The sequence below is a fragment of the Canis lupus genome, chromosome 24 (genome assembly GCF_003254725.2).
Source record: "Canis lupus dingo isolate Sandy chromosome 24, ASM325472v2, whole genome shotgun sequence".
NCBI classification, from domain to species: Eukaryota; Metazoa; Chordata; class Mammalia; order Carnivora; family Canidae; genus Canis; species Canis lupus.
The window spans coordinates 9,671,951-9,689,275 of NC_064266.1; the positions used below are offsets into that span (position 1 = coordinate 9,671,951).

The following is a 17,325-nucleotide window of genomic DNA, read 5'->3' on the forward strand; positions in this document are numbered from 1 at the left end:
AGTCTAGAATATGATCTAGATTTGAGAAGTTGCCACAAGGAATCTGAGACCCAACTGGACAAAATTTCAAAATGGTGAGCATACATACCCATTTCATGCCTGGTGCTGGCCACACCTAAGCCATACTCTTCTAAAACATCCTTTACTGTCCTCATAGATTCATCATAACTGGCGGCCAAGCCAAGGAAGTTATATGAACCCATGTTGATGACATCTTTGATGATTCTTCCAGTAAACCTGCAGAGAGAAGAATACAAAGGGCTTTCTCAATTAACATCACCCTAGTGCCCCATAAAATACTCTTACAAGGAGATCTTGGGTCTGGCCCAAATCATATATTTTCTTTTTCCTTTCTGATGTGCATTGCTGTCAACACAAAATGGCCTGCATCCCTGGAGGACACTAATCCCCGAATGAAGCTGGACAGAGCACTGGAAAAAGGTCTCCCAAGCCATGGAGTATTACTTAGCCCTGGCTTTCCATGGGCATTTGGTTCTGTGACACCTGTGCTCTTGTTTAAATTCTAGCAAGGACTTTACTGTCTCCTTCAGCAAGTAGAGGGGCATAATCTGTCAATAAAGCTGAAAAGACCCTTCCTGGCTGGCTTCATGTATATTGCACCTTCTGACACAGGCTTTACTTTTACTAATATAACATAGCCACCTTTGGCAATGGAATTACCGTGACCTCTGCCACTGGACTTATGAGGGCTTGCAAAGGGCTCAATGATGGAAGACTAGCAACTGTTTGGTTCATCAACTCTGTAACTTGGTGCCCATGCCAGGATTTCCTGGAAAGCATTTCTTTCAACCAAGCCCCTCCAGAAGGTTTCCTCACCTAAATGTCCAGTTGTAGTCATCCGACACCCTCTCCATCACATCAAACCGAGATCCCGGGGCACTGCAGATGGGCCGGTTCCAGTTGTCTCTGATTCTGATGTACAAGTTCCGTGTGTAAAAATTCTCAAAGTTTTGATAAAGCGGCACAAAATCCTGTTACAATAGAGGGAGCAGTTTACCTTTGATCTCCTGCTTTTTGTATTGTATTTGCAAATTGAAGGCTGGAAGAGCCATGCAAATAGTCCACTTGCAAATAGTTTTTGAGAAAGGGCCCATAGGTAAAGAAATAGGTGGGTTCCCAGATAACGCTGTGGCCTCCATCTCTAAAGAACTTATATTTTAGTGGGAGGAAGTAAAAAATGTGGCACAGAAAGGTAGCAAAGCCGATAGTGCAATACAAGATTAAGTCTCCAAATGAATGGTAGACACAATGAATCCTGCGGGATTCCATCTGAAAAGTAACAATAAGTGTTTATGTCAAAGAAGGTTAGCTGGAGAAAAAAAGTTCTTGAATAATAATTTGGTCTTAACTTTTTTTAACATGAATATCCCCACTCATGTTTTCAGAAATGTGGATGAACTTGATATGGGACCTTTTGGCAAAACTCTTGGCAGTTGGCTGGCTGTCATATCGCCAAGGGCCTAGAAACTCAGTTGATGAGCTTGTGGAGGCACCTGGCTTCACCCACAGTTGAAGTAACAGCACTGTTGTCCTGTATAAAAGGTAAGCCATGCCCAAGAGGTTTGCTATCCAGCTGAGGCTCAAAGCAAAACATATATAACTTTTGGCCATCTAACTCCTAAGAGCACAAGGCAGGAAATACAAGACTTGGGTCTAGGCCAAGTACTTTAGGCACTTGTAAGATTAGAATGAGAGGGAGAGTCACATTTTGGTGGAGGAATCAAGGTAACTTTACATATGAGGGGTCTCAAAGCTCGGCACTGAAGGTGGAATGAGATTGTTTTGGGTAGGGAGGCTTGGAGGGGGCACTCAGGATAAATGGGTCTGTGTTGGAAGTGTAGGGCATTTTTGAAAAGAATGAGTAAAAATAAAACAAGGCATATTTTGTTACTCTGCTCAGAACCTCTGGGTGGCTCCCACCTCACTCAGAGTCAAAGCCAAGATCCTGAGTGGTCTAATCCCTGTTACCTTCCTGATCCCATCTGCTACTATTCCCTGTGGTATATTAATGCTGCAGTATTCAGTTGGGCACAGAAAGTGGGAATCTTAAGTGTCTGGATGAAGAATTCACACATTATCCTGGAGGCAATGGGGAACCACTGAACAACTGGGAGGGAGCTTTCTTATTCTCCCATCCTCTTTGAGTTCTTTGCTCTCCTTCCTCTTATGGAATAAAGCTGACTTCCTGTTGTAACAAGGAGGACCAGGGTTAAGGCTTTGTGGAAGACCTTCTTAAGATACTGGTTTGGCCTACTCATCTCCTAGCTGATCCATTTCAGAGGAAAATATATGGAATCTGCAGGCTTTGATGGCTTGTGGTTGCATCCAAGCCAAGTTTGCTTTGCCACATCATTAGGTTTTTGGTGGCAATGGCATCATTTCTGGGGGGAAGTTGTGAATATGTATTAGGAAGAATGTTTATAACCACAATCCCAGTACATACTGGGGACTATCTATTGCACATGAATTTGGAGGATGAAAGCCAACTTTATTAGTTACATCTGAAAGTTGAAAATCTCTTACCAAATGAATTTATCCTCGAATAGCTAAGTATCCTGACAGAAGTTTTAATAAGATTTAAAGCTACAGGGATCCCTGGGTGGCGCAGCGGTTTAGCGCCTGCCTTTGGCCCAGGGCGTGATCCTGGAGACCCGGGATCGAATCCCGCGTCGGGCTCCTGGTGCATGGAGCCTGCTTCTCCCTCTGCCTGTGTCTCTGCCTCTCTGTCTCTCTCTGTGACTATCCATAAACAAATAAAAAAAATTAAAAAAAAAGATTTAAAGCTACATGGTTATGACAATTATACCCTTTTATATTCTAACAGGGAAATGGACTATTTTCAAGAAAAAAGGAGATTTGGTAATTTCAGGAAATTATTTCCAAATAATCCAAATATTTCCTTTTCCAAATTATTTCCTCTTTTTTTTTTAAAGCTGTTTACTGATTCATGGTTACTCCATATCCCCAAATGTCATTTGTGTCCTTCTAGTTCTAAATTTCTTAATTGAAATGACAACATTTAAATTCATACTATCAAGAGAAAATAGAGAAGTAGGTCTGTAAGTACTATTTTTAGACTCTGAATGGAATTATAGTTTTAGATATTTTGGGAAATGTTACTCAAAATAGTTAACAGTTGGTTTAGGAAAACACTTGGTTTTTGGTAGGAAAAAATAAAATATTATATCTACAATATTAAAACAAAATTAATTTCAACATAGAACCACAAGATGCACAGGATACCAGGGCAGAGGGGACATAGAAGTCATAGAGTTCAAACATTTGACATGTGAGGAAAATCAGACCCAGCAAGATTAGTGACTTGAACTCTGGTCAACCTCTGGCTTCGTTCACTTTCCCAGCAGTCACTTCAGAGTGACTTCAAGCTGTCACCTCACCCACTTGTGCAAGCTTCCCTCCAAAACACCAGTTAAAACAAAAACAAAAACAAAGAAACCCCTCAAAACAAACAAACAAAAAAAAAACATGACCTATAATATGGAAAGCTAAGGCCAACAGATTGCCAGACCATAGAGGAATATCCATTCATTATAAGGAACTTGGCACTGACTTGAGGAAACAATCTAGGGTTTTTCACCATTGATGTCTCATAAAGATATGCCATTATGGCCTCTTAAGGGAAGGTGGGAAAATGTTCCATCTTGTCCAAACTTTCTGGCTTCTGGCTCAGAGATTTGGATTTTCTACCTATATGGAAATGGGCAGCCAGCTTTTTAGTGAGATAAATGCTCTCAGGGCAAGATACAGTGATTCTAACGTATTCTGTGGGATCAGAGAAGACTTTCTAGTAGGTAATGATCTTCATATTCAATTATATATATATATATATATATATATATATATATATATATATATATTTTAGAAATTAAGTATTTAAACTTCTCTGCCAAAGTGAGAGGCCAATCTTTTAATCACACAGAGCCATTTCTTTGTGAGCACAAACTCAGACCTGAAACACAAGCTCAGCAGTCTATGTGTCCCTGAGAGGGAACTGCTTAGAATTTAAGGTCTGGTTTAGGGAAGAATTGCCTTCTTTTGCAGCACTGTCTTGCTCTTCCTCTGCACCTGTGAGTCTTCCTGCCTCTGCATGGGTGTATTTTCACCCCACCCCATTCCTTTGAGCACCATTGAGGTTTCTTCAGGAGCAGTCAACACCTTCCAAAGGTCATTGCCCTCTAATCTCGGGTAAGCCTCCCACAGCATTTTCGCTATACCAGAAAATGAAACTAGACTAGATATTGCAAAAACAGGAGCATTGCAAGAGGACATATCTTTATCCATCTGTATATGTAACTTGTCATTTGGTCTACTCACTATCTTTATTTTTTTTCCCTGATACAAATGGCTAGATGTGAGAGTGAAACTTGGGCCATAAGGACACAATTGTTTTGGAGGGGTGGGGTGTAGGAGGGTTGAACAAAATCTAAAAATGCAGCTACAAAAATGTCTTTGTTTCTACTGAAATATGACAGTCTTTCTTTTTCCACCTTTAATCTCCTAGGATACTTTATAATTTTCCAAGTGTTAAATGTATTTCTATCTAATTTTTCTGGATGAGTCATTAGAAAGTCAGAAAATTTAAGTGGACAAATTGGGAATTCCACCTAGTTCTAAAAAAAAAACAGTGCTCTTTTCAATAACCATACTACAGGGTTAGGTGTTTATAAGGAAGTGAAGAAAACATATCCACAGCCAATTGTGAAAAATATTGCCAAATTTGGAAGTCTATTCCTTCTTATTTGATTTAACTACCTGCTCATTCAGTAGGAAATAGAACCATGGATTTGTAAGAGAGAAAAAATCATTATCAAGCACCAGTTATTAATTTTTGCCTACATTGACACTTATACTTCTGTTCTCAACTAATTAATTTTGTGTCATTATTTCCTTTTGGGAAATACCTATTTCTCCTATCAGGGATGAGCTCTGAGTAATAATACAATATGTTTATATTTTTTCTTTGTTGGAAAGGGTAATGTATCATAAACAGTTCTTTGAAGTATGAAAAGCACAAAGTCAAGATGGCTAAATTTAATTCTATTAAGAAATTAGAGGGAGATTTGAATAAAAATGGCAGACTAAGAGCTTGCAAGTATTTGACCACTCATCTAAAAGTCATCTGAAATGACAAAAGATGTTTAAGAAACAAAATAAATTTATAAATGTCTAGAAAGACAATTGAGAGTATTATTACTGAATCAGAAATATTGAGGGATCACAAAAGATGGAACACAAATAAGATCTGATCAATGGAGAAGTGAAACCATAGAAAACCATAATTCTCATTCATTTGGGGAATATAAATAATAGTGAAAGGGAATAGAAGGGATGGGAGAAGAAATGGGTAGGAAATATCAGAAAGGGAGACAGAACATGAAGACTCTTAACTCTGGGAAATGAACTAGGGGTGGTGGAAGGGGAGGAGAGTGGGGGGTGGGGGTGAATGGGTGACGGGCACTGAAGGGGGCACTTGACAGGATGAGCACTGGGTGTTATTCTGTATGTTGGCAAATTGAACACTAATAAAAAATAAATTTATTATTAAAAAAAAAACATAGTTCTAAAACATTTCCTGGGAAGACTGGTGTGGATATTCCCTACAGTCAGGGGAGTTTAAAGATAAGAGTCAATAACCATACAAAGTTGATAGGGTGATTAAATGGGAAGCTATATCTCTCTGTCCTCTTTTTATTGGGTTAATAAGTAAGAAGCAGTTGTACTGTCCACAGGACAAATCACCTTGCTAGGCACCAGGAACTGAATGAAAGCAATGCCCCAATGTGGAGAGAGGGGGAGTCTACACTGCAAAAACACAAGCTACTGGTCCTGGCAATTCCTTCCGTTTCCTTTCTTCAATCACTCAAGATAGGTGAACACATAGGAAAATAAGGATTCTTGAGTAAAAAAAGAAATGAGCATAAAACCAAGTCTCAGTGCTATTTAAGGAAAACTAGCATACGAGGCACCAAATTCAACAAGCAGAAGAACTAACATCTAATGAAAAGACTTAATAGAGCAAACGGAAAAAGAATTTAAAATATATTCATCTTTTGGGACACACAACAGAACAATGCATACCTTAAGAAGATGAACAGTTCAAAGTATAAGGAACACAGCTGAAAGGCAGATTAATAAGCAAGACTAGTAAATTGACTGTTTCCCAGGCCATAATGAAAAAAAGATAGAGAAAAAAATATGAAGGAAGTTAAGAGATATGTAAAACAGATTCAGAAGATCCAATATCTCTCTAATAGGAGTTACAAGATTGAAAGAAAGGAGAATAAGAAGAAGTGCAAGAGGAGGTAAATAAGGTTAAAAAAAAAAGATGGAGGAGGAAAGGCAGGGGAAAATTCCAGAAAGGAAGAAAGATTTGAATCTAAGGTATAAATGATCTCGTGGGTACTGGTTAAATTTCATGTCTCCAGGGATAAAGAGAAAAACTCAAATGTTTTCAGGGAAGGAAGAAAGGCAGTTTACATACAAGGGAATAAGAAATTGATTGCTTTTAGACTTTTGTAGGTGACAGTTCAAAAAGATTATGAAGGAAAATTATTTTGAACTTAGAATCCTGTACTTTGCCAAACCAACAATCAAATGAGAAAGCCATATAAGAACATTCTTACATATGTAAGGAGTCACAAGCTTAACTCCCACAGACCTTTTCTGTAATAATTGAGCAAGTACCTTAACAAAACAAACAATGAAATAACTAAGGAGGAAGATGAGATGCCAGGAAAAGTAGTAAGTAAAGAAACTAATGGACTATGGTTAGCCCAAGTAGTTTTGTGTACAAGGTATAAAGAAACAGAACCTAAAAATTAATAAATAAATTATACCCTGGAAAATGTTTATGCAAGAGAAAGAAATGTTATTAAATTCTCCTGGAAGACTCTCATCACTGAGAAACTTATCTAGTTCTATACATATATGTTAACATTAAAAGAGAACCATTAAAAAGAAAGCCGGGAGAAATACTACATACAATTTCCTAACAGTGACAAGAAGAAAAAAATGCAGAACAAGGAAAATTCAAATGTATCAAAGATATGAAAAGTATTTAAAATAAAAAAAACAGAAAATGTAAGAATAAATGTTAAATATAAAGATGGCAGGAATTAAGAAACACATGAGTAATTAAAGTATTAGGTTTACCCATAAGGAGTTGCCAATGTTTATTTTTGACCTACAAAAACAGCAATTTCACATGACTCAAGAAAGTAATTGTTCATAGCTTATGTTATTTTATTAAAACACAGAAGCTTTCACATTTGATTTTAATTTTTTTTTTTTTTATTTACGATAGTCAGAGAGAGAGAGAGAGAGAGAGGCAGAGACACAGGCAGAGGGAGAAGCAGGCTCCATGCACCGGGAGCCCTACGCGGGATTCGATCCCGGGTCTTCAGGATCGCGCCCTGAGCCAAAGGCAGGCGCCAAACCGCTGTGCCACCCAGGGATCCCTCAGGTTTGATTTTAAATAAATCTATATGCTGCTTATGTAAGGGCTACATTTTCTGAAGTGATGAAGACTGAAATAAAGAGATGGCTGTTGAAGAAAAAGCAGATGTATATTCACATTAGACATGACAGAGTGCAAGGTAAAGCATGATAAAAGGAACAAATCCACCAAAAACTGTAAAAGCCATGACTCACGTATCTGACAGTTAAACTGAAATATATAAGAAAAAGAAAAACAAATCCATAATCACAGTGGATGACATTAACACACATTTATCAGAAATGATAAGTTTGAGAAGAGAAAAAATAAGTAAGTCTAGAGGATTCAAATTACATAATTAGCAAGTTTGTTCTAATACACTTAAAATTCTGCAGTTTTTCATGGCACACATGGAAAATTACAAGAAATTTCAATCCAATCCAACAAACTGAGAAGCTGTGTGTGGCAACTAAGGAGAAGTATTCATTAAGGTGGTAGCATTTGGAGTTAAAAATGAAAATAGCTTTCCTATATGCCATCCATAATTAATTAGATATGGGATAGAGAAAAAAGATAATATTTAAATATTATAAGAAAGTATAAAGAAACAGAACCTAAAAATTCTTCAAATTCATCAAAAACTCATACCCAAACAATGACTGTAAGAGGAAATATAAGACCTTAGAATAAAGAAAATTATAAAATTTTATTAAAGGACATGAGATACTGAAATAAGTGAAGAGACATATCATGTTTCTAAATGAGAAGACTAAATATTATTAAGATGTCAAATTTTCCAAAGTTAACCTCTGCCTATAGGTTTAATAATATATTACCAATTAAAATGGCAACAGTCTCTTTAAAAAATTCAATACCTAACAAGCTAATTATAAAGTATACACAATGGATAGTCTTTCCTCCTTTATCGAATATTAGTTGACCATAAAGTTCAGGGTCCACTTCTGGGTTCTCTATTCTGTTCCATTGATCTATGTGTCTGTTTTTGTGCCAGTACCACACTGTCTTGATGACCACAGCTTTGTAGTACCACCTGAAATCTGGCATTGTGATGCCCCCAGATATGGTTTTCTTTTTTAAAATTCCCCTGACTATTCGGGGTCTTTTCTGATTCCACACAAATCTTAAAATAATTTGTTCTAACTCTCTGAAGAAAGTCCATGGTATTTTGATAGGGATTGCATTAAACGTGTATATTGCCCTGGGTAACATTGACATTTTCACAATATTAATTCTTTCAATCCATGAGCATGGAATATTTTTCCATCTCTTTGTGTCTTCCTCAGTTTCTTTCAGAAGTGTTCTATAGTTTTTAGGGTATAGATCCTTTACCTCTTTGGTTAGGTTTATTCCTAGGTATCTTATGCTTTTGGGTGCAATTGTAAATGGGATTGACTCCTTAATTTCTCTTTCTTCAGTCTCATTGTTAGTGTATAGAAATGCCACTGACTTCTGGACATTGATTTTGTATCCTGCCATGCTACCAAATTGCTGTATGAGTTCTAGCAATCTTGGGGTGGAGGCTTTTGGGTTTTCTATGTAGAGTATCATGTCATCGGTGAAGAGGGAGAGTTTGACTTCTTTGCCAATTTGAATGCCTTTCATGTCTTTTTGTTGTCTGATTGCTGAGGCTAGGACTTCCAGTACTATGTTGAATAGCAGTGGTGAGAGTGGATCTTGTTCCTGATCTTAGGGGAAAGGCTCCCAGTGCTTCCCCATTGAGAATGATATTTGCTGTGGGCTTTTCGTAGATGGCTTTTAAGATGTCGAGGAATGTTCCCTCTATCTCTACACTCTGAAGAGTTTTGATCAGGAATGGATGCTGTATTTTGTCAAATGCTTTCTCTGCATCTAATGAGAGGATCATATGGTTCTTGGTTTTTCTCTTGCTGATATGATGAATCACATTGATTGTTTTACGGGTATTGAACCAGCCTCTTCAATAAATGGTGCTGGGAAAATTGGACATCCACATGCAGAAGAATGAAACTAGACCACTCTCTTGCACCATACACAAAGATAAACTCAAAATGGATGAAAGACCTAAATGTGAGACAAGATTCCATCAAAATCCTAGAGGAGAACACAGGCAACACCCTTTTTGAACTCGGCCACAGTAAGTTCTTGCAAGATACATCCACGAAGGCAAAAGAAACAAAAGCAAAAATGAACTATTGGGACTTCATCAAGATAAGAAGCTTTTGCACAGCAAAGGATACAGTCAACAAAACTCAAAGACAACCTACAGAATGGGAGAAGATATTTGCAAATGACCTATCAGATAAAGGGCTAGTTTCCAAGATCTATAAAGAACTTATTAAACTCAACACCAAAGAAACAAACAATCCAATCATGAAATGGGCAAAAGACATGAACAGAAATCTCACAGAGGAAGACATAGACATGGCCAACAAGCACACGAGAAAATGCTCTGCATCACTTGCCATCAGGGAAATACAAATCAAAACCACGATGAGATACCACCTCACACCATTGAGAATGGGGCAAATTAACAAGGCAGGAAACAACAAATGTTGGAGAGGATGCCGAAAAAAGGGAACCCTCTTACACTGTTGGTGGGAATGTGAACTGGTGCAGCCACTCTGGAAAACTGTGTGGAGGTTCCTCAAAGAGTTAAAAATAGACCTGCCCTACGACCCAGTAATTGCACTGTTGGGGATTTACCCCAAAGATACAAATGCAATGAAACGCCGGGACACCTGCACCCCGATGTTTCTAGCAGCAATGTCCACAATAGCCAAACTGTGGAAGGAGCCTCGGTGTCCATCGAAAGATGAATGGATAAAGAAGCTGTGGTCTATGTATACAATGGAATATTCCTCAGCCATTAGAAATGACAAATACCCACCATTTGCTTCAACGTGGATGGAACTGGAGGGTATTATGCTGAGTGAAGTAAGTCAGTCGGAGAAGGACAAACATTATATGTTCTCATTCATGTGGGTAATATAAATAATAGTGAAAGGGAATATAAGGGAAGGGAGAAGAAATGTGTGGGAAATATCAGAAAGGGAGACAGAACGTAAAGACTGCTAACTCTGGGAAACGAACTAGGGGTGGTAGAAGGGGAGGAGGGCGGGGGGTGGGAGTGAATGGGTGATGGGCACTGGGGGTTATTCTGTATGTTGGTAAATTGAACACCAATAAAAAATAAATTAAAAAAAAAGTATACACAGAGAAAAAAGCTTTAAGAATTACTTAAAAACTTACAAATTTACCTAAAAAATAGACAAATAGATCAATAATTCAAATCAGCGGGGGGATCCCTGGGTGGCTCAGCAGTTTAGTGCCTTTGGCCCAGGGAGTGATCCTGGAGACCCGGGATAGAGTCCCACGTCGGGCTCCCTGCATGGAGCCTGCTTCTCCCTCTGCCTGTGTCTCTGCCTCTCTCTCTCTCTCTCTCTGTCTCTCATTAATAAATAAAATCTTAAAAAAATTCAAATCAGTGGGTAAAAAATATTCCATTAATGATATTCAGACCATTTAAAACTCTCTTTTAAAAAAGAAAGTCCTCCTCACATGAAAAGATGCTCAACATCACTCATCATCAGGCAACTACAAATCAAAACCACAATGAGATACCACATCACATCATCTGTCAGAATGGCCAAAATTAACAAATCAGGAAACAACAGATGTTGACCAGGATGTAGGGATAGGGGAACCCTCTTACACTGTTGGTAAGGATGCAAACTAGGGCAGCCACTCTGGCAAACAGTATGGAGGTTCCTCAGAAAGTTAAAAATAGAGCTACCTTATGACCCAGCAATTGCACTGCTAGGTATTTACCCAAAAGATACAAAAACACTGATTTGAAGGGGCACCCCAATGTTTATAGCAGCATTATGAACAATAGCCAAATTATGGAAAGAACCCAAATATTCATTGACTGATGAATGGATAAAGAAGATGTGGTACACACACAGACACACACGCACATTACTCAGCCATCAAAAAGAACGAAATCTTGCCATTTGCAATGATGTGGATGGAGCTAGAGTGTATTATGTAAGTCAATCAGAGAAAGACAAATATAATACAATTCACTATATGTGGAATTTAAACAAAATGGATTAACAATAGGGGAAGGGAAAAAAAAGAGAAAGGAGGCAAACCATAAGAGACTCTGAACTAGAGAATAAACTTAAGGTTGCTGAAGGGGGAGATGGATGGGGGACGGGCTAAATGGGTGAGGAGTATTAAGAAGAGCACTTGTTTTGAGGACTGAATATTATATGAAAGTCATTAATCACTAAATTCTACTCCTGTAACCAATATTACACTCTATGTTAACTAGGATTTAAATTAAAACTTTTTAAAAAGTCCTCATACCTCACACAACACATAGAAATAAGTTCTAGGTGAATTATGGGTTAATGTATAAATGCATCACAGATCATAAAAGTACTGAATGAAATTGTAAGAAAATGTGTTTTATCTTTAAGATGAAAAAAAATGCCTTCCTAAACATAAGGAACCCTCCCTCCCCAAAGAGCAAAAACTAACAAAAACAAAGAAAACCCAAAGATGTCTGATACATATGGCTTAAAAATTAAAAATTTAAGTATGGCTAAATAGAACATAGAGGAAATTAAAAGCTACAAAACAGAATTAGAAAATTATTTAAAATTATTTAATAGACAAATTATTCATATATGAATATATAGAAAAAGTTCATCTAAATCAGTGAGAAGAAATGATTTAATAAAATCATGAGCAAGGGATATGAATAGGCAATTCAAGAAGAGTGGGTATAAAGCACTAGTAATCATATAAAAAGAAGCCCAGGGATCCCTGGGTGGCGCAGCGGTTTGGCGCCTGCCTTTGGCCCAGGGTGCGATCCTGGAGGCCCAGGATCGAATCCCACATCAGGCTCCCGGTGCATGGAGCCTGCTTCTCCCTCTGCCTGTGTCTCTGCCTCTCTCTCTCTCTGTGACTATCATAAATAAATAAAAATTAAAAAAAAAAAGAAGCCCAGTCTCACTGTTAATCAGGAAAATACAAATTAAGACAAGAACAAAAAATGTTTACCTATCAGACTAGCAAAAGTAAAAAATGCATTGATTATATCAACATACCAAGTGCTGGTGAGGAAGTAAGCTCTCCTAGGTACTGCTGACTGGAGTCTAGCTGGGCAAGCTTTTTTGAAAGGCAACTTGCCAATCTCTCAGAAGTTAAAATATACATTCCTTGAACCCAGAAAGCCACTTCTAGGAATTATCCTTGAATAAATACATATGCTGTTCATTGAAGAATTATTTGAAATAATAAAATAATAAAAATTAGTAATATAAATAATCATATATACACATTATGGAATACCATCATGCAAGTATTTAAAGAAATGAGGTAATCTTGGACTGACATGTAAATATCTTCAAACATAGGTGACAAAAAAGTAAGTCACACAACAATGTGTATGATACAATCCCATTTATGTTAAGGAAAGGACAAAATGGGTGCAAATGAGCCTATATGTAATTAAGTGCACAAAAAAGGACAATTTTGCTCATTATTTCTGTAACAAAAGGGAAAGGAAACAAAAGACACAGGTTTGAGAAGGGGCTCTTCATTAGGACTTGTCATAACCCACTCATTTCACACATTGGCTTAGTAATACTTGGTGTACATAGCAAAGCTCTACCTTATCAAAATCAATCAACTCTGCCTGACTACTATTTGTAGATTCCTTCTTGCAAAAGGAAGTAAAGGAATTGAAAAACGATTTAACGAACATTTTAATGACACAGCAGAAGTTTTGTATGTGTAACATGTATATATATGCATTTATTTGGATGTTCAGATACACACATCCAAATAAATGTTGACTTGAGTATTCACTGTGTGGAGGCTGTGATCTGATTTTACTGATGATCTTGTTTCACAAAATATTTCTAGAGCTATGATTTTAAAGTTGTCGTTCTAATCTATGGCATACGCTTCTTTGCTAGAAACAATCATAGAAAATATTCAGCCCTTGTGAGGCTATATTTGCTTTTTAGAAGCAGCCAGAAGGTATTTGGAATGGAGCCTAGTTGGGGGGATTTGGGATTTCACTGGCCATCAATTTCTGCTGCATTCAAAGCTATTGATTTAGTGAAATTTAATTCAAGGAAGTGAGGGAGTGACCATTTGTATACACAGGAAAGTTGGAGGAGCATTGTTCTAAACGTTGGTTTCTAAGTTTCTGCATATGAGAATCACCTGGGAAGCTTTTATGAACCCCACCAAGGATGTACCCACAAACCAATTAAATTTGAATTTGGGGTGTAAGCCCAGTATTAGCTTTTAAGGCTTCTCAGGTGATTCCAATATGCAGCCAAGGCTGAGAACCCTTGGTCTAATATTACCATCTCACAAGCTGCTGGCTAATTTGTTAAGTTCCCAGGGAAACCCCAATGAAAGCTCTCTGAGTTTGGACTCGCCCAGGTCCAAACAGGAAGACCAGTGCTCAGGCCATCTGTTTGCTTTGGACAAAACTCAGATCCAGTGACCTTAATGGAACCCACCCTTCGAAATACTCAGAAGTAATGAGTACTCTCTGGGTGAATCCTGCTATCATTATCAGGATGCAAAATGTGGATGCAAAAGGACAATTTTTAATTCATGCAAACATTTGAAGATTTCTCTTAAAATTCTTTACAGTTACAACTTGCTGAACACTCTTTGTTTCATGTGGGAGTAAAAATCTCTGGGGATGGGCCAGAAATGTCTAAGATGTACTTGTATGGTGCTACAGGGACTCTCCGGATCTAGTATGAACATGGAATTGTACTGAAATGTTTTATAAAAGGCTGGTGCCATGTGGAGAAGATCTTGCTGAACCTGTTATCAAACCATATGGATTGAGAAATGGGGCTAGGCTTGAAGTTTTTCCAAGTCTCTGATGATGCTTGACATTCATTTAATGATGATATTTGCTGACATTCTCTTCTGGATTTTGCCAAGTTAAGCCACTGCATCACTGAGAAAGTGATTTATCTAGAGGTATTTAATGAATTTCAGTTCATTGCTGAAGTGGCCTTTGATTTTAAAAAAAGGATATATATGTCTCCAAAATTAAGAGTTAAAAGGATAATTTAAGCAAGAATATTTAAACCTTGTACCTGTCTGTATTGTCACATTCCTAGTCAGTGTCTTCTGATCCTTAGTGGAGTCTGTTTGAGGTGCCAGTTCTCCTGGGCCTGGCATTTGTTTTTTAGCTCTTCTGGAGGAAGATTTTGATTTTTTTTCTTTTCAGTTAGTTTATACTAAGTGAATCAGTAATCCTAAGTGAATCAGTAATCAAGTGATCTAGGTAAGAAGATTTTCAAAGCCTTTATGTTTTGGAGACAGTTTCAGGGTTTTTGGGCTAGAAATCGAAGAGAAGAACACAGAAAGATTCTAAATTTGGGGCAACACTTTAGTCTGAATGGATGGTTTGGTATGAGAGGAGTCATCTCAGGGAGAAAATAGGGAAACTGGATTAATAAATTCTTGTATTTAATTAAAACAGGAAAGAAATGAGGAAAGTGACATGTCAATTAGCTTGATTGTAGCAATCATTTTGTTATGTATATTTTTATCAAAATATGCTGTACACCTTATGTATACATAACATATTTAAAATAAAAAGAAGACACATAGAGTAGAAGAGGGTAATCAGAATCAGACATCTCTTTATGATCTTTTTGGAAAACATTATTGCTATTCTCCACCACCACCTCATGGATACGCTTTTTTCCTGGTGTCATTTTGCTCTTGGCTAGCTTATGGGACAACTCATTCTGCTCTCTCAGTCACCAGCTTTTAGAATAGATTATAATGCTCATTTCTGCTAAAAGAACCAAGAGTCACTGGAAAGTGGTGTGTTTCCAGCAAGATACTTCAAGATGTGCCTCGGGTAGCTTATTAACACAAAACAAGGGGACTTTCAGAAGTACAGGGTTGGGGGAAATAGTAAAAGGCTAACGGTCAGCCTGAATGTAGGGTTTCTAGTGACCAAGTCCCATCAAAAAGAATACAATGACGGCAGCTATTGCAATTTGTTACTCTGAACAGCTATAAATGTCTAAAGGGGCTCAAAAGGAAGGAACACATAATAAAAAGTGTGCCATGTGAAAGGTATATCCACCAAGGTAACTCAATTGACTGATGGTCTCTACCTCACAGAGATCCAACAGGAGGGAAATCATTTATTTTGTAAAAAAACAAAAAACAAAACAAAACAAAAAAACCCAGAGCATTGATTTATTTGATGCACTGTCTTCCTCCTGGGAGGTGGTTTGAGCAGTTCTTGCAGCCATAGTGACAGGTTTTGCAATCAAGGCTGCTCATGCTCAATGTATCCCATTGTTCGGGACTAGGCACCCCTTCCCTCAAGTGCTGGGAGTGTTGGAGGCAGACAGCTTGCTGAAGGGAGCTGCCTGGCTAGGGATCTCCCTCTAGGGTGGTCGTTCCCATTTATCATCACAGAAGGCTCCAAAACCCTGCCCTCTGTGAGGAATGCTTCTGAAGGGCCTTCCTGTCCAGAGCTCCCTGTGGGATCCAGTGAGACCTTGGCTGGGACTACATCACAATTCACCTGGTCTCATTTTGCTCCCTTCACTTCCTCACAGGTGTATGGGTGTTGCTTCCAGGAGCACACTGCAAAAATCTTTCTGCCCTCACACCTCCATCTCAGAGTCTGCTTCCTATATATAATTATGTTCCGCTTGAAATATAAGAAATGCTTAAAAAAAAAAGTGACTAGCCCTGCTAGGTTGCTAGAACAAAAATATTGGCACAGAGGAGAAAATAGATGGCAAAGCTGAAGGCTAAGCCTGCCAAGGGATGCCACACCTGAGAATTTACATTTGACTCACCCTCTGTCCCAGTACATATACTGAAATGTGCTGATCTATTATGCACCAGTTACCTACACCTGGGGAACAGGCAGATTGGTGATAACAGCTTCTAGAGCAGACTGGCTGGTGTCAGGGAGGAGCTGTGGGGATCCTCATGAGAATGGCCAAGAAGAACTTGCTTTTCTAATCCCAGTCTCCCATTTCATCATCAGCTCCTACTAGACTCAATTGTTTCTAGAACCTTTGCCATTTAAGGACCTGTACATCCTCAAAACTGTATGTGTGTATATCTTTTTGCTATATAAAACCTTGCCATTGTGATGGGCATGCCACTACCATTCTCATGTCTGGCCAAAGAAGTTGGGTTACCCTGGTTTCTTCCCTTTATCTAATTTTCTCTACACACAGTCACCAAGACTTGTTGATTCTATCTCCTAAATATCTCTATAATTCCCTTTTCTTCATTCCATCTATCTTTTCCCCAGTTTAAGTACAAATATCTCTTTCTTAAACTATTTTAAGGCCTTTTAATTTGTCACATTGCTTCTAGTTTTGCATTAGAATTCCATCTCTTACATCTATTAAATTCTCTAAAGGTTTTCATTCTCTTCTCTCCCTTCCTTTTTCTTATATAGACCTTCCTTGGGAGATCTCATCTACTTCTGTGGCTTTGATTAATGTTGATATGCTCAAGATATGCTGAAGATGCCACAATATCCATCTGAGACTTTTCTCCAGGGGTCTAGGCCTTTATATCTAATACTAGTTCTCAACCTGGCAAAAAGGAATTGACCATTTTCCTCTCCAACTGGATCTTCATCCCCTATTCCCCATTTCAATGAATACCATAACCTTCTTCCCACCCAGCTGCCCAAGGCATAGACCTGAATGTGGTCTTTGGTTTGTCCATCTCCCTAATTCCCTAAGTCAAGTCAATCATCCTTATTAACTCCATCTTCTTTAACATCTCTTGGCCTTACCTCT

General features: G+C 38.1%; 1 protein-coding gene across 2 annotated transcripts in view; it reads right to left on the minus strand.

Annotated features, from left to right (window-relative positions):
• Window positions 1-17,325, minus strand: part of SPTLC3 (serine palmitoyltransferase long chain base subunit 3) — a 149,436-nt gene that overhangs the window by 88,842 nt on the left and 43,269 nt on the right. For both annotated transcript variants that reach the window (XM_025469297.3, XM_025469296.3), the window contains 2 exons: window positions 838-992; window positions 89-237 (listed from right to left, as the gene is read on the minus strand). In XM_025469297.3, coding sequence (XP_025325082.1) covers window positions 89-237; window positions 838-992 — 304 coding nt within the window. The remainder of the gene's footprint in view (window positions 1-88; window positions 238-837; window positions 993-17,325) is intronic.